Raw genomic sequence first — 21,276 nt, forward strand, 5'->3', positions numbered from 1 at the left:
GGTTGATGTATGATGATTATTTAAAATTGGAGGCAAGTTAACAAAGAAGAAATTCTGTCCCATAGCAATTAATAGAATTAAAATATTTAATAGTAGCTATGACAGTGAGTCACTGTGGTACAGTGGAAACCTCACAAGAGGTAGAATTTCTGACCTAGCTTTGGGCTTTCTTGACTATGAACAAGTCAACTAAACTCTGACCCTAGACTTCTTTATCTATAAATTACAGACCAAAATATTTCAAGGTATGTTGGGCACCGGTACCTCATGTTTGTAATCCTAGATACTCAGGAGGCTAAGATCTGAGGATCATCATTCAAAGCCAGTCCAGTTAGGAAAGTCTGTGAGACTCTAGTCTCCAATTAACTATAAAAAAAAAAGCCACAAGTGGAGCTATGATTCAAGTGGTAGAGGGCTAGTCTTGAGCAAAAAAGCTAAGGGATAATAACAACAGATGCTGGAGGGGATGTGGCTAGAAGGGAACCCTACTACATTGTTGGTGGGAATGTAAACTTATTCAACCACTTTGGAAAGTAGTATAGGGGTTCCTCAAAAGACTCCACATAGAGCTTCCCTATGATCCAGCAATCCCACTTTTGGGCATCTACTCAAATGAGCACAAACAAGACCATACTAAAGCAACCAGCACAACTATGTTTATTGCAGCATTATTTACCATAGCTAAGATATGGAACCAACCCAGATGCCCCTCAGTAGATTAATGGATCAAGAAAATGTGGTATATATACACAATGGAATTCTATGCCTCCATCAGAAAGAATGACATAGCCCCATTTGTTAGGAAATGGAAAGACTTGGAGAAAATTATATTAAGTGAAGTAAGCCAGGCCCAAAGAAACATAGGTCCCATGGTCTCCCTTATTTTCAATAACTAGTATATGTCTGAGACAAGCAGAAAAGCTCAGATGATGTTAAGTGAAATGAACCCCGAGATAGGGACACAAGTGGTTTTTTCCTTCCTTGCTGTTGTTTCTTACGTATTTATAATGTACTATGTGGTTTTTTTTGTTCCTTTGTATGCCCCCACACACAGTATAACCCCTGTTTTCACTGTATTTGATGTTGGTATAATTTGTGGAGGGAAAATGGAAAAAACAAAATGTTTAACTAGGGATACAGACTGACCCATTGCAACAATGAGATGTACAAGACGCTATGTCAAAAAAACGAACTTTACAATTTAGGCAGGGTTGGGGGGAGTGTAGTTGAGGAGATGGGAGGGACTATGGTAGAGGAAAAACAAAGGAGGAGGCAACAATGATGGATAAAAAATGTACTCATTACCTTGCTCATGCAACTGTAACCCCTCTGTACAGTATTTTCACAATTAAAAAAAAAAGCTAAGGGACAGTGCCTGGGCCCTAGGTTCAAGCTCCAGTGTACCTCTCTCTCACACCCACACTCACACACAAAATTCTAATCTAAGAGATTCCAACAAGGATTGAATTGTAAATATGGTTCTGAAAAACACATAGGTGCTCTGGAAATGGTTGTTGTATGAATGAACACATGAATAGATGGAGACAGAACTTACAAATATCCAAACAATGGGCCTGACCTTGGGGCAAGACAAATTGCTAAAGAAGAAAAATCAGATTCCCTGTAGTCAGACAGATGCAAATTCAAGTCCTACCTTTCCATATAACATCTCTAACCCTCAATTTCCTTACCTGCAGTAGAGGGAATAATAAAATCATAAAAGTAAGAATAATCACCTAATGGAATTGCCACAAGACTTAAAGAATGCACAGGAAGACTCTTTGCAGAGTATAATGGTGAATTACACTCTAGCTAGTACATACATCTTCCTATTTCATTTCACATCTGGGGCTCACAAGGCTACCAGTCCCAGAGGAGTAGAAAGAGTCCTCTGGGGTCTTAGATCTCCATGAGAGATGTGAGAGCAGATGACTGTTGATTCTGAAAAGAGCTTCCGTCAGAGAGAGAGAGAGAGAGAGAGAGAGAGAGAGAGTGTGTGTGTGTGTGTGTGTGTGTGTGTGTGTGTGTGTGTGTGTGTATGAACCAGTTCAGCAAGAGCCTTTGGGTTTTTTTTCAAGGCAAAAGATAAACTCATTTCATTTAAAATCATCATCTGGATTTCATTAAATGAAAGGAAAAGCAAAAGCATACACCATGCAGTTATTTGTTAAATTAAACTCAATTATTTCTCCTGTTCCTTAATTACAAACAGATATAAATACTCTGGACTCTGACATCTCAGATCTTCTTAAAATTCTTGATCTACATTTTGACTTGTAACAAAGATAGGGTCATATCCCGATTTGTGTGTTAAGCAAACCCAAGAGTTACAATTGTATATTGGGACTATAATGACTTCGCTAAAACAAGACCTAAACTTTTAATTAACCTGCCAAGACAAATTACAGCTCACAGCTCACAGGTAACGACCACAGACAGCTGAGACTCAATGCCAGGGACTCCTGGGAAAAGAGGAATTAATAGCTACATCAGAATCAGTCTGTCTTTGTATTAAAGAAAAAAAAACCCGATGTTCATTAAACAATCACTGTAGCTTGAAGGGAGGTAGACAGGTCAGAAGGTATCAACTGAAGTGGAAGGAGGAAGAGGATGACAGAGAATATTAACAGCCTCTATTTATCGAGAGTGTGTCTTCACAAAGCTGGGCTAGGCACTTCACATTTCTCTCTCCATGCTTCACAATATGATTACAAAGTACCATTTTTTTTGCCTTTTCCTGACAAAAACAATCAGGTTCAGAGAGGTGACATGACTATCTATGGTCATAAATATGACAGGGGACAGTGAATGGGAAAAGAAATGGAAAGCTGTTCTCAGAAGAAATTTATTTTCAAAATGTTGTTCACTGATCACCAGAATCATGATCACCCAAGCCCTGTACTGTAGCCTGAAAAAGACCTAACCTCCTGGTGAATCCTTTCTTGAATGGCATTTGAAGACTCTCTGGTGATCTAATCCTTTGCTAATCAAAACATGGTCAACAACAGCATCAGTATCACCAAGTACTGGTCAGACATGCAGAACCTAAGGTCCCCCTACCTGCTGGAGAAGATTTTGCTTTTCTTTTCTAGCAGAATTGGGGTTCCAACTCAGGGCTTTGTACTTGCTAGGCAAGTTCTCTACTGCTTGAGCTGTGCCTCTAGCCTTTTTCCTTTTTTAAAAAAAGACAGTTACTTTTTTGCCAGGCCACTCTGGACTATGATCTTTTTTTTGGGGGGGGGGTCTGGTCGTGGGGCCTGAACTCTGGGCCTGAGTGCTGTCCCTCAGCTCTTCAGCTCAAGGCTAGCGCTCTACCACTTGAGCCACAGTGCCACTTCCGGCTGTTTTCTTTTTGCTTATGTGGTGCTGAGGAATCGAACCCAGGGCCTCAGGCATGCAAGGCAAGCGCTCGACCACTGAGCCACCTTCCCAGCCCATGTGATCTTCTTCTTTATACCATCCTACCATAGTGAAATGAGAGATCTGTCCCACCAAGCCTAGAATTTTCTTTTGAGATAGGGTCTTACAAATAATTATTTTGTTCTAGACTGGCTGGCTAATACAGTTCTCCTAGTCTTGACCAAAGCCTCCTCCATAGCTTAGATGACAGTGCATACCACTGTGCCCGCTATTGGTTAAGGTAAGGGTTTTGCTAATGTTTGCCCCAGCTGGCCTCAAACTGCAATCCTCACAATCTATACTTCTTGAATAGCTAGGATTATAGGCTTAAGCTATCAGAACTTGCCTAGATTCTGCATTTTAACAAGATCTCTAGGCTGTTCATAAGTATATTAAAGTTGAGGGGCATGGTAAAGCCTATCTGCTCTAACAGATGTGACAGTTAAGAGGGGGTAGGGGAGACTAGTTTCATCATTTAAGGAAGAACAGAGAACCAGGGGGGAAAAGCAAAAACCATCACCCTAATTATGACAGAACAGGTTAGCAAGCTCTGACAAGCCAAGTGTTGACAAAGTTACCTCCTGGTACCACCATCTTATTTCTCAAAGATGCATCTCCTAATTAAAAATAGTTTCCTTTGGGGGGTTAAATTAATAGCCTTTCATATTTATGCTCAGTTATTAAAACACAAATCTGACTGGGCAAGTTCTCAGTTCTCAAGCCAATATTCTATCCTTCCTTGTGCACTATGCCTAGGAGGAGTCAGGCTAGAGAGACCAGGACGCTGAAACTCAGGCACCACTAGGACTCCACAGTTGTGTCCCTAAACAGAAGCCACTGTATCCAAAGGAAAAAAGATACAAAAGGATAGCTTAAGTAAAAGTGAGAGCCAGAAGCTGGGAACTGCTGGCTCAGGCCTGTAACCCTAGCTACTCAGGAGGATGAGATCTGAGGATCACAGTAAGAAGCCAACCAGGAAAGTCTATGAGAATTAACCACCAGAAAACCAGAAGTAGTGCTGTAGCCCAAAGTGGTAGAGTACTAGCCTTGAGCAAAATAGCTCAGGGACAATACCCAGGCCCTGAGTCCAAGCCCCATGACAGACTTAAAAAGTGAGAGGCAGAGGTGGGCCTTCAATGACTGAGAGTAAGGCTGCGATGTTAGTCCACACGTTACCAGCACTCACTGAGCCACAGTGAAATAAAGGGTGGAAAACTTAAGTGGCCTGTGCGAGGTTAAAAGCTAACTTTGTGGTAGAAATCCAGAGCTGGGCATACTTTCCACTATACTGTACAAGAAGCCAACAGCATAGCACCTGCCAACATCGGGATGGCCAAGGGGCCTGCCAATGGGAGCCCAGGGAAGGAAAGATCATGCGTGCACTCATTCCCTTGCCAACCATGGGACACGTCACATCAGACCTACGTGAGTGTTAAGAAACAGAGAGCTAGTCAAAATCCTTCCCTTTCAGGTACTGAGGGTCCAGCAGCTGGGACCACTGACTCTAAAACAAGGAGAGCACAAAGAGACAGTGCCTTTATCAGAGCCAGATGCCCAGTGGCCTCACATTCCTCGCTTTGCACAAAGATGTACTTACACCAGAAACGTATTAACCATGCTTATTAATACTAAAGGCCAAATGGCAAATAAAAAATATGACCTGAAAATAACTAGTTAGAGACAAACCAGAGTCTTGCAAAAGGTTTGGAAACATAGTGCCAAATGAAAAGAGTTCCATAAATTCCGTTTTTCCACGTTAGAGAGATTCCTAGCCAAGGATGGAGGCAGAGTTTTCAACTCTGAATCACATTGAACTTGGCAGGAAAAGGTTCCTTTCCCAAGTCTTCTGGTTCATGGAGCTGTGATTTCCTGCAAGCTTCTTTTCTTGTAGGGGACCTTTATTTCTAGACTGTGTCACAGTACTTCCAACAGAAACACAGGGGAAAAAAATCCTTTCTGACCTAGACCACTAGAACACCCATGCCTTTCAGCACACCACAGCCACCTGGGCAGGAGACAAAGTTTATAGAAGTGTGGGTAAAGAAGAACAAATATGTCAACAGGACCCAGGCCACCACCAGGGGCTTCTGAGGGGGATACAGGCTCTCTTCTGTCAGAAAGCACAGCGACAGTGCTCAGTGTCATTTAGGATACCAGGACTTACTCTTGGTCAGTGGGAAGGACACACTTCTCTATTCTCAAGGATGCCCCAGAATGAGTGATAATGCTTTTCCTCCAGTGCTTTGCAAAGCTGTTTGCATCTCTCTTTGAGCTTTTGTCTTTTTTACTTAGCTGCCAGGGTTTGTTGGCTCCAAAAGCAAAACACAAACCCAACTCAAACCCAAATGACAAATCAGTGAGTTGAACAGAGTGAGACTAAAGATAAATAGATGGGAGACCAGTGCCAAGAGGAGAGATGTTGCCTCCATATGCATGCCATCGGGACTCCAGCCTCCCTATCAGCCCTAACTCTTGGGTCCTGAGAGGCAGATGCTGGTTCACACACACTGCCACATAGGCAACATGAGAGAGGCAGTGGGCACAGAGGCCAGCCTCGGTTGGCCTTCTTCTCTTGTCATTCCCCGCCCTGAATCTCATGTCCAAGTCCTTGCCTAGCAAGCCCACTCAGGATGACCTTAGACCACATTCTGCCTGACAGTCGCAGCTCTGAGCATGACATATTTGTTTCATTGTCAACCTCAGTGTCCCCATTCATCCTCCCATCCAAGAAGACTGCAGAGAGTGGCGCTTCTTACCAACAGCAGTGGTGAGAAAGGAAACCACTTCAGACTCCTTCCCATCATTGTAAAAGGCCAGGTGCCAGATTCCAGAATCTAGATACTGGATGAAGCCGGTCTCGTGGCTGGATGGAGGCACTACACCCCGAGATTGGCGCTGGGGTCCTTCCAGGCTCCGTGCCTCCTGGGTCAGGAGCCTCCTTCCATCCAGTAGCTCCACAAAGTCAAACTAAAGCACAAAGAGAGAAAAATTAGCAGGAAACACAAATGGAGACAGAAGAAAGGAGGCAGACACAGGACAACAGATCATCCTATTCAATCTTCTCCCCAGACTTCATTTATTTGTTTGCGGGGGGGTAGGAGGGAGGGACTGCTTTACCAATAATAGGGTTTGAATTCAGGTCCTGGGTGCTGTGCTTGACCTTTCATTTGCTCAAGGCTAGTTCCCTACCATTTGAGCCACAACCCTACTTCTGGCTTTTGGGGTGCTTAGTTGGAGATAAGAATCTCACTAAGTTTTCTGTCTGAACTGGCTTTGAATCATGCTCTCAGATGGCAATATTCTCTGGACTCTCTTGTGAGTGCAGCAGGAGCAGTACATGTTATTTTAGTCTAGTGTTGTTTTCGCTTCTGGTGCATGTATGGTGAGTGTGTGCTTAGAGCAGGACAGCCATGCTTTTTCAGTGGTAGGTCCATTATCAGAAACTCAAGACACTCTGAGACTGGGTGACCTCTGTGCAAGTGATGGAGGGATTCCAGGGATCTATCAGGGGTCTAGGACTGGGATTGGAACATTGGAATGTCCGTCATGAGCAGATGAAGATTTGATTAGAATCTATCTGTCTTGAATCAATAATCCTTTGTAAACACTCCAGTTTCAGGGAGCAGTTTTAGGAAGACTAAAGTGGATTAGCCCCAAACTCTATCAATAATTACACACTGTGTCAAATACTAATGACAGTTGATCGGAGCCTGCTGGACTACAATTCCAGAGAGTTCTGTCACACAATGCAAATAACAGGTGGGTGCGTAAGACCTACTGGTCCATTAGCCAGGACACTGAGTTACTACCTAGCTAGCTGGATTTTTACAACCAAATAAAAGACAGAGATGTATTCTATCTCATGTTGAACTGGAGGAATGAAACCCAGGACAGTATGACACATCTGTATTCATTAGGGGAGTAAGCTGCTCTGTTATGCTGTGACTCCATCTTGGCAAGTAGATCTGTGTACATTTCTACTAAAACTCTTAACTGACTGTGGTCTGGGGAATGCCTGGAGCATGATTTACATTGCTCTGATTCCTGAGCTGGAAGAGAGTGCACAAATTTCTTTTCTCTCTCATTCATTCCATCCTCTTGGACAAGCTGTTTTCCTTTTCTCTCTTTTTTTTTTTGTGGCATCAGGGATGAAATCTAGGGCCTATCACATGCTGTATCGCTGAGTTATACCTCCAGTCACTTGGACAAGTTCTCTAAGTGTTTCTGATAAACATGTGACTGAGTGAATGTGTAATCGTGAATGAGAAAAGGAATGAAGGAGACTGGGATTTATTTTGAGCCCGATCATATGCCTCACAGATTATCCTTTTTCTTCTTCACAACAGCCCTGCAAAGTGGCTAGTGGATATTCCCATTGTACAGATTTGGAAGTTTGCTTTGAGAGGGTGACCCAAGGTGACATCACTGAGAACAGAAAGATTCACTTGAGTACAGTTTCATCTTCTAGGTTACATTTATGGATGATTTAACTCAGGAAGGAAAGTGAGAAACCACAGAAAAGATTAGCAAAGAGATTTCCTAGGATTCCTTTCTCTTCAAAATCCCTGGAATTTAACCTTGCTCATCTGACCAGCAGAACTGGAGAAAGGGCAAATGGTAGAAAATAAAGGACATTGCCTCCAGGCTCGAGGGTATGGGTTGGTCTTTTTGCCTTGGGTTAAGATTTGAGCTGCAGGACCAGTAGGTATGTGGGGTTCTGGTTACCTGAGTATGTGAAGGAGGAAGGCCTTTTCTGCCATAAATGCCAACCAGAGCTGCTTTTCCCAGGGACACATTGAACTTCAGATGCACAGGGTGGTCTATGAACACCTGAGATCTCCAGAAAGTACCAGGAGGGATCTTCTGGGAAGCTCTTCTCCCCACGTCAATTTCTCCAGAGTCTATAAAACTGTCCTCTGGAAAGAAACTACTGGGTTTTCCTACCAAGACACAGGGGAAGGAAGACAAAAACATCTTGGTTAGCCACATACATCAAGGAATTAGTATCTGCATAGCTAGGACTCTGCTCTCCCTCTCATTCCTCCATGATATTCTGTAGTTAATGCTTCTGCCCTCTCCCACACCAACAAGGTCCAAAACTACCACCCCACCCAGGGATGCTCAAATTGTTCTGATAAAAATAAATCAAGATGCACTGGATTCATAACCTGACTTGTGGAATTGTAAACTCTTTGAACAACTATTTAATAATAAAATAAAATAAAAATATGCTTTCTATGCAGCATGGGTCCTCTCCAGGGACCATCAGTTTACGGTGTAATTCTACAGTTTGTTAAGATATATTATGACCTTAAAAATAATTGTAGTCCCATGAGTGACTGGGATTTCATATGTGTGTGTGTGTGTGTGTGTGTGTGTGTGTGTGTGTGTGTGTTTGTGTATGGTAAAATACAAATGGCAGAGGGAATGAGGGTTGTGACTGAAATTCCAATTTGGAATGCTTCTCCCAGCAGTGGGAAACATGACTTGAGTGGAGTAAAGGTATTTTAAAGTTCACTAATGAGTATAAATTGGAAGCCAGTTCTGAGGCTGGATATGTGGATGGTGCTTTGTGTTTAGAACATGGCTATGGTTTGGTGAAGAAGTCCCTTTCTAAAGAGAAGAAACAATGTCTGAAAAATGCTTATCTTTTCATGGTGATTTCTGTGTTAAAGGAGGTAAAATTGAGGGTATTTTTCAAGTTCATGCAGGAAGTCTATACCACACTTGGAAGTTCAATCTGGCCTTAGCCCTATGTCTAGCACAACTCTGGGGCAAAGGTTGGTGAGGTCTTGTGCTCACAGATCAGGAGAATGACTGTTTTCTGGGGGCAATACTGGGGCCAGGAAGGAAAGCTGCTTATCAAACTTCCTCTTTAGAGTAATGAAACACACTCACATGTGAAAGAGATAAACCCTAACTTCCTGCTAGACCTCAGCCTTCTGAAGAGAAGGAGGGCGCAGGAAATACTGCAGGGATGGTAGAAGACCACCCTTGGGATTCTGAGAAGCCAAAATTAAGTCAGTGGACTGTACTTTATCTGTCATTAGCAAGGACCCCTGGGCATCCTGGCTCCAGGGTTTTTTTGTGCGGTTGGAGATGTTTGAAGATGTTCTAAGAGAACAAGAAGTCATTTGTAAAGAAAACACGTTTGTGGAACTTTTTATAAAAAGCATTTGGAGAATAAGAAATTAAAATGCCTTCTTCCCCCCGCTCCCCCAGCTTTGTAAGACTCCTTACAAAGCACATTTGATGCTGAAATGGAGCTTGGCAGGGCATTGTTGTAGTCATAAAATATTTTACTGTTTTAAATAATAAAATTCAATTTAAATGTTAAACTTCTCCATATGTTATCATTCCCTTATAAACTTCCTAGGCAGAAACATCAGGTTTTTAGCTTCAAACCGTTAAATGTTATTTTAATTAAAAATGTGCCAACAACTAAAAAAAAAAAGTTAAAATGTATGCTATCAATAAAAGTACTCCGAGTGTTCTACCATTACCATGGGAAAGAGTTGGCACTGAATTTCTTCTGGAAGGAATGTGCCCCAGACTTTTACCTTGGAAATAGACACACAAACCACCACACTGTGAATCACACACTTCAAAGACAGAAGCCAAATTCACAAAGCTTTCAAATGGGAGAGAATTATTCACATTCCTCTTCATCTGATCTGTGTGTTCTCAGTACTGCAACCTTTTTAAATGGCAGGTAGAAAATGGTACACCCTAGCTTTAAATTCTGCCAGGGGGCAGAACTAAGGGGGTGGATGAAACAAAAGCAGCATGCTTTCTGAACCTTTCACTCGTAGGGACTGCACAAGACTGCTAATTCTGAGGGTTCATTTTCCTTTGTGAGTAGGTGGGAGTTGGAGCTGATGGGATTCGAGAACTGTCTGCACTCATATAGTTCCTGTGTCTGAAAATAAATAATGGAAAGCTGCTCTCTCCTTTTAGCTTGCTGCTGGAAAAGTCCATAAAGTTCCTTTTCTCCTCCAATAAGTGTTATTTCAGGAGATAGCCAATGTATCAGCTAAGGTGTACAGCCATACAGGTAGGAGGCCAAGCCAGAGACTCCTCCAGACTTCTGCAGCCTCCAGAGGCTCAAAAATGGTGTTATTATCCCAGAGAAGGGGGCTTTGTTGTCTTTCTTCCCTTTCTTCTTTCTTTTCTTTTCTTCCTTTTCTTTGTGCCAGTACTGGTGCTTGAACTCAGGGCCTCATGCTCATTTGGCTTTTTTATTCACTCAAGGCTAGCACACTACCCCTTCTGACTTTCTGATGGTTAGTTGGAAGGAAGAGTGTCATGGACTTTTCTGCCCAGGCTGGCTTTGAACCATGATCCCCAGATCCTGGGTACTAGGATTATAGGCTTGAGCTAACAGTGCCCAGCTAAGGGCACTGATCATACTTTCTAGTATTTCAAGAAGGGAAATACCAGATGGGAAGAAAACAGTAGAGTATATCTCACAAGGGGGATTGAATCTGTAGGGGTTGAGTTCTCAATGGTCTCCACTCTGGACCAATCACAGACATAAGATGGGGTCTGTTGAGGGGAAAAAGCCAACTGTCATTTTTGTCTGACAGAAAAGATGTCTGACATTTGCTGGCCTAGAAGTTGGCAGAGGGAAATGCTTCCTCCTTTCCTGCCTTTTGCAACCCCTTCCAGTCATCCTCCTAGAAGGTTCTTTGCCCTTCATTCCAAGCACGAAGCTGGGAGTATAGTAGAACACAAGATGTCTCATCACAGGGCAAAATCTTCAAATGGTAGGGTAATGAAGGAGGGTAGAGGCTAGAGGCAGATGGAAAGAAAAGCTCTATGTATAAAAATTCTTATCTCTATTTTTTATTTGGGAAGGTAATAATAACCAATATTATAAAAGAAATAGCAATAAAGGAAGAGGTAGTTGTATTTGCTACCATTTAATGAGTTCCAACTACATTGGTAGCTATATTCATTTACACCCGTTCAGTAAATTCTTGTAGCACTCTTAAAATCAGCACACTAATGTTTCAAATGCTAAGGAAACCACTTAGAGATGAAGTCACTGGAAAGATGCTATATGTATTAGAATAAGGCTTTTAAGAGGATTAAACTGATGAATGACATATGAAAACCCCAAAGAGATATCCTCAGGGATGTGTTTTCTCTTTTTAAGAACAAGAATGGTGGAGTTCACAACACTAGCAGGTAAAATATCAAGACATGACCAGGTAGGTCCAAAGCCCAGGTAGGAACTTTCTTGTATTTTAGGGTTTCACAAGTTGATCATGGTTATGATGTAGGAACTCACTGAAGATCCAGAGCAACCAAGATCTCAAGCCATTCACGAGAAGCATATTATACCACCATTGGATGTCCCAGAGTCTTGCCAGGACAGAGAGCCTAGCTAGAATGACCCATGCTCCAAAAGCATGATTAGGTTTCACAGGACAGAGTTCAGTGGAAATGGTCTTTTTCTTTGTAAAGCTAGGTGGATTCAGGCTTTCTAGAGCAATACTGAGCAAATATGCAATTGTGTCTATAAAAGAAACCTCTCAAGGAACTACTTAAATGATTGGATAGCTTATCAAATAAGTAAGATGGGGAAAACGGAAATTCTCTGTTCTTTACATTCAGTGTCTACTTCTCTGAACTGAAAACTTCTCTATAGATTCTAAATTCCTAATCAACTAACCATCTCCCCCTCCTCCCACCTTTTTGGTTCTTTTCGATGCAATAACTTGCACAAAGACTCTTTTAGTTTCCTTAGCAACTGTTTGAAATTTATTTGGTTATCAAAATAAGCTGTTCCATTTTGGAGAGCCCAGCTGAGCCTGCGTAGAGCAATTTGCATGGTTCAAACTGATGGGCAATTTTGATTTCATTGCAGAAAGAAGAAAATGCTATCCCTAGCCCACCAATTCAACCATCAGAAATGCTTGTTTATTCAATCCCCCCCTCCTTTCCCCATTAATGCATAACACAAGTCCTTGTGGCTTTGCTTCAGGAAGTCGCTGTATTTGGTTTCTGTCCCATGACGACCCAGGAATAGTTACAACTACTTTGAAAATATAGAATGAATTACAGTTCAGTGTTATTTTCAAAAACATGACAGACACAATACTAGGATTGTCACATATGGATTTGTATAATTAAAGATATAAAACCTTTAAAATACTTTTTAAAAAAATCCCAAATCTTAGGATGACCTGCAGAGATGACTAATTAGTCTGAATTTCTGGGATTTTAGTAACTAAGATGGAATGGCTTTGGATTTGAGTGGACAAGAAGAAGGAAATGAACATTCTGTGGAAGAAGTATCCAAGTAAGGCTAAATGTGCTAGAGTAACTGGAATAAGTTAATATAACAAAAAAAAGTAGAGTCAGTACTGGGCATGGTAGTTCATGCCTATGGGCAATAAGCTGAATGTGGTGGTGTATGCCTGAAAGCTATGTAGATAAGTAGGAGCACCATAGCCCAGGGATAAATGTGAGACCCTATTAGAAAAAGCCTGTAAAATAAAAAAATGATGGAGGGCATAGTTCCAGTAGTAGAGCACTTGCCTAGCCACCTAGCAAGAACAAGGAAGGTCCAGAGTTCAAACCTCAGAACTGACTGAGAAAAAAATCAAGAATCAAATCCTGGATTGTGCTTCCAAAGCACATTTGCCCTCTTTCTATCCCACTACACTGCTTTCTCATCATTGTGGAGCAGGAACTCATGTCTTAATTCTCAAATCAACTTTACTGATACTGTTAGAAAGGACAAGAAATACAGACTCTCATCAGGGTAAAAAAAAAATCCCTCCCTTTTCATGTATGTCTTAGAAATGAGAGTTTTAGCATTACAATTAATAAACATGAACTGAGTAGCAATTGGTGGGCCAGGGCAAGAAAAAAGAAAAAGAATCATGTGGTTTCCCTTGAACTATGTCCTCTGGTCTCCAGGCAGGTCCATTTTTCCTCACAGTAATTACTTCTGACACTGACCACTTTTTAGCACTACACTGCATTTAAGGGTTTTGTAAACAGGATTTCCATCTGCATCAATAATGACAGATAATCCCTCTAAGCAAAAATACTCCAATTAAAATGAACCAATAAGCAATTTTAGGTTGTCTCTTATCTGGACCTCCTGTTCCTTGGGAAAAACTAAACAAAATCTAAATAACCTAGAAACTAATTTCATTAGTTTGAGATTTCAGATAGATCCTATTCCTGCTTAAAGAATGTCTGTTAGAGATCATAGAGGGAAGAAAACACATAATGTTAAGGGGGATTCTTTGCCAATTCCTTGAGAGTTAAGCATATTTCAAAATCTGTGTTTTAACATGCTGATCTTAAGACTGTCTTCCCTTTATGCTATTCTTCAACCACACTCTATGCTATAAAGTAATGGGAGCATTATAAACTGACAGGCAGGACCATGGACAGAAGCAATCGTTGTGGGGGGGGTGCTAAAGAATCATCAGTTTATTGTGGTGATTCTATGACTAATTTTGCGTGTAGAACTTGCAAAGTAGAAGGCACTCTATAGAGAATCTAGCTCAATGTCCTTTTTAAAAAAATACTGAATAGCATGATTGCATTTGTTCACCCTTCTTCCCTTCAATATCCTTGTGAAGAGAAGGGAAATGAAGCCTATTCTTCATTCAGGGGAATTTGCTTAAGGTTGTAACCATGAGTCAGTGGCAACAGCTAGACTTGAACTCAGAGATACTGACTCTTAACCTGAGCTCCTCCTCCAAGGGCTCTGTTCATGATATCTCCCTCCATATCCTATTCAGGGGCAAAGAAAGTATAAGTTACTTGATGTTTTTAAATCTTAAAATCTCTCCAAAGGAGAGGATTGGCTTTGTTTCTCAAAACAGCAGGTAGGATTTCGGTTTGATTTCCCCCCTCCCCCTTTCTTATTTCCCTTAAAGATGGCCACAGATCAGGAGTTGACTTTGGACTTCAGGATCATCATTTCAGTGGTCATAAGAAGACCCCATGAGCAAGCAGATGCTGCCTTGCTAGGCAAACTGACAGCTAGCAGACAGATCTTTGAAAGAACAGAGACTCAAAAGATATCCCCCCCCCCCACACACACATACCAGACCCACTCCAAAAGTTAACTGAGATAAGGAGAAAGAAGATACAAGCAGTGTAGGCTGGAGGGAGCTTCAGCCATCTTGCTGATGGAGAGGGTACCAGAGCGATAATGCAGGTCACAGCAGATGCAGGATGATGGCCACATTTCCCAGCAAGACAGTCAAACTGGCCTATGAGCTCAGACATCTTTCCTGGTGCCAATTTTAGAGAATCCGTGTCACTCTTGGATGAATTTCTGTCCATGGCATGTTAGAAAGATCTCGGAACATGAGTCTATGGAGTTCCACTCAAAAATCCCACACCCCTAACACCACCTCTACACTTCCATCACACATTGGAATATCCACCTCATTGACAGGAGGATTTCCCATTCACACCTCCTTCTAGGTCTTATAATGGTGGGCTGGATCAGTTCATGGGAAGAGCAAGAGCTCTGGAGTCACAGACAGATTTTCATAGACTAGACTCCACCATCTGCTGGCCAAGTTACTTTGTTCTTAAGTTTCTTTGCTTCTTCCATCTAGAAGTGACATAAATAATTATCCCTACCTCACAGGGTTTTTTTTTTTTTGGTGAGGATTAAATCTGGGATGAAATGTTCGTGGTAAGAAGCTTGGCAACCCACACGCCAGACAAACAGTAGTGATTATTATTACAACTGCAGACGAGAAAATTAAACCTCAAGGGATTTAAGTGACTTACTCCAAGTCACAAGGGTGTTAAATGCTAAGTCACCAGAAGCAGTGTTTCTATCAAACTACAAGGTCCCCAAACCCTTTCTTCAGAAGACATTATCTCCCTTTTCCTCACATCATCTTCTGTAGATACACACTCATGCAATGGGGTTTCCCAGGAAAACCCTAATTCCACCCCCCCTAATTCCCCCCCCTCCCTCCCCATCCCCTAGGAAGTGTGAACATCCAAAAAGCTTCCTTGGAGGCATGGGATGGAATAACACTGAGCATCATGACCCTGCCAGAGCCCCACCCCGAGCTCACAGTGACAAGGAGCTCTGATGAAGAGACAGGTGGAACTGCAGCCGGCATGGAGTGCGGAGGATGGAGGAAGCGCCAGAGCATGGAGCTGTGAGCCAGGCACGTGACGTGCATGATGGAGGTCTCCTTGGTTCAAAGGCAGACACAGGGGACTCACAACACGGACAACGCAGCAACCCTACCTTCTGCGGCTCCTTTGCCTTTCCTGTCAGGGGTCTCTAAGCCAGTGCCCCCTGAAGGATACAGGGAGACGTCCGTTGGCACAGGCCAACTGCTGGCTGTGTCCTCCGTGATCTCATACATCTGCCCCTCCATCGGCTGCAGGTGCCAGTTTAGGCCAAACAGGTGCATGGCTGTGGTGAGCAATGAGAAAAGTCATCTTTTTCTGCCAAAGGGGGAAATGGAACTCCTAAGCCATAAGGGAAGGGTGGGTGGGATGGGGAACACACATGGACATGTTCGTTTTTGTTCAACAACAGGTCCTGCGGAGAGCTCGTACAGGGTCAGGCCCTGCTTGGGAGACTGGGGACAGAATTGACCGACGTTCCATCCCTGCCCTCCAGGGCTCACAGTCTGGTGGTGCTAGACATAGGTCAGGAAGGGAAGAGACACAGGTGGTCTTTGCCATTTCTTGCAAAAGATAAAATAACAGTATTCATGAGGAAACATGTAATTTGTATCCCAAAGGGTTAAACTTTTATGTCAGCTCTTGGGCTTGAATTCAGGGCCTGGCACTTTTCCTTAAATTTATTTATTTATTTATTTTGTTTTCTCTCAAGGTTGATATTCTACCACTTAAGCCACAGTTCTGCTTCTGTTTTGTTGTTGTTGTTGTTTGTTTTTGTTTTTGTTTGGTAGTTAATTGGAGATAAAGAATCTCCAGAACATCCCAGCAGTGGTGGCTCATGCCTGTAATCCTAGCTACTCAGGAGGCTGAGATCCGAGGATCAGGATTCAAAGCCAGCACAGGCAAGAAAGCCCTCAAGACTTCTATTTTCAATTAACTACCAAAAAAGCTGGAAGTGAAACAATGGCTCAAAATGGTAGAGCCCTAGCCTTGAGCAAAAACAGCTCAGGGACAGTGCCCAGGACCTGAATTCAAGCCCCAGGACCACCAACACTACAAAAAAAAAAAAAAAAAAGAATCTCATAGAGTTTCTTGCCTGGGCTGGCTTCGAATCTGAATACTCAGATTTCAGTCTTCTAAGTAACTAGGATTACAGGCATGAGCCACCAGTGCCCAACTTACCAAGAGTTAATTTTTTAATACAAAAATACCTAGTGCAAATACGCAAAGTCCAACAAGTCAGAAAGAAAATAGGCAGAGAATATGAAGAGACCGTGCTTAGCATAAGAAATACCAATGGTTCTTAATCACATGCAAAGACTTGACATCACTCAGAGTGAAAGAAATGTAAGTTAAACTCTGAAATATTATTTTTCACATATGGTTTGGCAAAGATAAAAAGGGCTGAAAATATAGTATATTGGCCAAGAATGGGAAGCAAGTACTCTCATACTTGGCTGGTATGAGCATAAATTGGTATTTGAGAAAAGCTATAAAAATTTAAATATATACACCCTTTTACCCTCAGAACTTAAAGATTACAATTCTAGAAATTTCTCCTCCAGTTATATTCACACATGAACTAAGCAATGTACATACAAGATTATTCTCCACAGCATAATTTGTAGTCATAAAATGTCATAAACCAGCCCATTGATAGGGAACTAGATAAGTTACATCCACACAATAAAGTTGTAGAGAAGCATAAAAAAGAGGGAGGAAGCTTTTTATGTATTGTTTTCTTTTTTCTGGAGCAACACTAACATGCAGAAGAGTTTTGACATACTAACTTTGCATTTAACAAAACTGCACATCCGCTTTAATATTTCTGGAGGGATCGCCCTATACAGGAAAGAGATGCTTTGGGTTAAGTGTAAGAGGGAGACATTTCACTAAATTTCTTCTATATAGTTTCATTTTGTACTGTAGATGTACATGTTTCTATTTTTAAAATGTTTTTTCCAGGATTGTAACTGCTAAAAGCTCTGACAGAACCATGTAGAAGAGGCCATAAGATAGTGAAGAACAAACACAATGCTGGAGAAGGCTAGGAGTCTGTTTGCACAGAGAGTTAGGATCCAGGACAGGACACCTGCTTTGGCAGTCAACACTTGGACCTTATCAGTAGTACAGACTTAGTTCTTCCAAGAATTCTACCCCGATTTCTCCATATAGAACAGGCATTCAGGTCCCTGGACTCCACAGGATGCTGTGGGTAGCACTCACCCCTGTGTTCCATTGATGAACATTTTCTAAAAGCCACTTTCTGGCAAACTCTGGAAGCCAGCATTCAGTCAGTCAAGGGAAGTCAAACAATTAACAAAGTCCGTTCAGAAGACCAAGGCCCTCAAGCTGGCTGGTGGTGTCATCCTAGTGATTCAGGAGGCTGAGATCTAAGGCACAGGTTTGAAGTCAACCTGGGTAGGAAAGTCTATAAGACTCTTATTGTCAGTTAACCACCAGAAAGCTGGAAGTGAAAGTGTGGCTCAAGTGGTAAAGTGTCAGGCTTGAGTAAAAAAGGTAAGGGAAAGAGCTCAGGCCCTGAGTTCAAGCACTAGTGCAGAGAAACAACTACTACAAACCCTCAAAAACACAAGACCTATGCCCAGAGGACAGGATGACTGACCCAGAAAGGCCACAGGAATATGGGAACATTCTATAGGAATATGGAGGCCCATCATGATTATGTTTACTGAGGACAAACTGTGTGACCACCAGTCTACCCTGCAACTTGCATATGTAATGTCCAGTCCTCATGGCAACCCCACCATGCTCCATTTTCAGAGGTGATATTAAAATTCACAAAGTTAAAATTCCCAACACTGAAAAGATAATGAATTCCTGAAGAGATGATGTGCCTTCGCCTGGATTTGCTCATTATGCACTGTATGTATGAATCTAATGATCACACTGTACCCTACAACTAGGTACAAATACTAGATCTCAGTTAAAAAAATTAAAGATACGTAAGGTTAGTTAAAATGATAACGCTATCATTTATGAGTGGTAACCATGTGCTAGACATTCATTGTTATAAGCACTAGAAACAGCATTTCTTTAACTTTCATAACCATCCTTAAAGGTGAGTGTTAATAACCCCATTTAGCAGGTGAAGAAATGAAGGCACAAGACCAACAGCTAGATATACAATTGACTAAGAATGACTGAGAAGTGGCAGAGTCTAGCTTAGAATCTGGAACTGACCAAACCTGAAAACATACACTATCAGTCTTTCTATCATAGAGGTCCAGGCTCTACTTACTTTGCCTTGCTCCTGTTCACTAGCTGAATGTAGCAAGGTGGGTATCATAAAGACTTCCAGGCCTTTGCATCAAACAGCCTCCCAGACCTTTCCAACTCTGTAGGTAGCAACCCAGCATCTGGGAGATAAAGGCAGTTGTGCTACCTTGACCCCCTTCTGGATGACAACATGAATAATGGCTTTGTGTGTGTGTGTGTTTGTTGGGGGGGGGGTAACAGCCTTGAAGCCACAAAACACAGCAAAGTTACCATGGAGCACAGCATCCTCTTCTGAGTACATGTGCACAAAGCCATGTGAGAGACACACATTTGATTTAGCCAGGAAGTTCCATCTACTCTGCTAACTACCATGGGAATGACCAATCATATACTTTCTCTTTGGTTACTGTGGGGAGGGAACAGAGGCAAAACCAAACAACAACAACAAAACATTGAAAAAAAATCCTGCTTCTAGCCAGGTGCTGGTGGCTAATCTTTGTAATCCTAGCAATTTAGAAGACTTGAGTTCTAAGGTTTGTGGTTTGGAGACAGTGTAGGCAGGAAAATCCATGAGACTCATCTCCACCTCTAGAAGTGGAGCTATGGCTCCCGTGGTGTGGTAGAGCATTAGCCTTGAGCAAAGAAGCTAAGTGACAGTGTCCAGTCCCTGAGCTCAAGTCTCAGTATGGGCACACACATACAGGATACACTTGTGTACATACACACCCCCATAAATAAATAGGGGAAAAAAACCTTGCTTCCTAATTGCAGTATTCTCCTCTGAGAAATGCGGATATAAATACTGTACATTTTTCCATCAGTGGGGTACCAGGTGACAAAGTGCTTTGCCAACTGTACCTAGGTGCTATGTTTCCCAACCTTTATATTTGGACTGTTGCAATTATACCGACAATAGTTGCTGACACTTACTGAGCACCTTGGTAGATACCAGTACCAGGTGAGGTGCTTTGCCCTGTTTTCCTCAAAAGAGCATGTGATAATAATAAAAAGGAACATTTAATATGCCCAGAAGGAAGGAAAATGAAGGTCTAATTAGCTCATGGTTTTGCTTTCCATCTTCTGTCTTAATCTATATATTGGCAATTGCAAGGATAATGGAACACTTGTTTGAACTACACACAGCTCAGATAGATGCAGCTAAGGGGGCTACATTTCCTTGCCCATTAGAAACAATTACCTTATTCAAGTGTGCAATGGTGCTGTCTGGTTCAAAAGTCATGAAATCAGTCTTACAACAATGAATATCACTCTGACAGCTTGTGAAGAGAAATATTTTCATTAGCACAGAGATATATTTTTGGGGGTAGGGTGGCTGCTACTGAGGCTTTTCAGAGTCTTGTATTCATTCTACTTTATCACTTATGACATCTACCACTTGAGACAGAATTCCATGACTCCAGTCCAGCTTTGTGCTCGAGATGAAGTCTTTTGGATTTTTCTTCCTGGCCTGATTTCAAACACAGGTCTCACCTTCCTGATTACAGATATGAAACACCAGCTCCTTACATAAGAGGTTACAGCCAGGGGCTGGGAAGGTGGCTCAGTGGTAGAGTGCTTGCCTTGCATGCATGAGGCCCTGGGTTCGATTCCTCAGCACCACATAAGCAGAAAAGGCTGAAAGTGGCACTGTGGCTCAAGTGGTAGAGCACTAGCCTTGAGCTGAAGAGCTGAGGGACAGCGCCCAGGCCCAGAGTTCAGGCCCCACAACCAACCAAAATAAATAAATTAAAAAAAAAAGAAGTTACAGCCAGACACCAGTGGCTCATGCTTGTAATCCTAGCTACTTAGGAGGCTGAGACCTGAGGATTGTGGTTCCAAGCCAGCTCAGGCAGAAAAAATAAAAGTTCCCATGAGACTCTTTTCTCCAATTAACTGCTCAAAAACCAGAAGTGATGCTGTGTCTCAAATGGTAGAGCACTAGCCTTGCACAAAAAAGCTGAGGGACAGCGCCTATGCCCTGAGTTCAAGCCCCATGGCTGACAAAACAAAATTTTTTAAAAATTACCTTCCCTCTCTCCCCTCTTCACCCCACTTTGCTCCTCTCTCTCCCTTTTGCTTCCTATTCCTTTCTTCCCCCACCCCCTATTTTTGCTGGTAGGAGGTTTTGAGCTCAAAGCCTTATGGTTTCTTGGCATGGCTTGTTTGCTCAGCTGGTGTTCTACCATTTTAAGACAATGTGAAAAGTAAGTCTTTACTTACATACATACATACATACACACACACACACACACACACCTAGGCTAGGCACTGGTGGTTCATACATATAATTCTAGATACTCAGGAGGCTGAGATTTGAGGATTGCTGTTTAAAGCCAGTCTAAAAATTCTGAGACTCCTCCATCTTCAATAACCAGAAAAATGCCAGACTAGAGGTATTACTTCTGGATGGTTCCATCTCCTGGGAATCACTGGTAGAGTTGGATGCAGTGCTTTGCTTTTCTGAGTGGCTTTCTGAGTGTCTCTTTCACAGGTCACGGA

The 21,276-nt window shown here is 42.2% G+C and overlaps 1 protein-coding gene across 3 annotated transcripts in view; it reads right to left on the reverse strand.

Annotated features, from left to right (window-relative positions):
* Tenm4 (teneurin transmembrane protein 4) overlaps positions 1 to 21,276 on the reverse strand; it is a 420,724-nt gene that overhangs the window by 204,842 nt on the left and 194,606 nt on the right. For 2 of the 3 annotated variants that reach the window (XM_013014006.1, XM_013014005.1), the window contains exons 6-8: positions 15,695 to 15,823; positions 8,125 to 8,339; positions 6,156 to 6,366 (exon numbers count right to left, since the gene is read on the reverse strand). In XM_013014006.1, the coding sequence (XP_012869460.1) occupies positions 6,156 to 6,366; positions 8,125 to 8,339; positions 15,695 to 15,823 (555 nt within the window). Of the gene's footprint in view, positions 1 to 6,155; positions 6,367 to 8,124; positions 8,340 to 15,652; positions 15,824 to 21,276 lie in introns of all 3 variants that reach the window. The other variant, XM_013014004.1, reaches the window with a different exon arrangement.

The sequence above is a fragment of the Dipodomys ordii genome, unplaced genomic scaffold (genome assembly GCF_000151885.1).
Source record: "Dipodomys ordii isolate 6190 unplaced genomic scaffold, Dord_2.0 Scaffold22, whole genome shotgun sequence".
NCBI lineage: Eukaryota > Metazoa > Chordata > Mammalia > Rodentia > Heteromyidae > Dipodomys > Dipodomys ordii.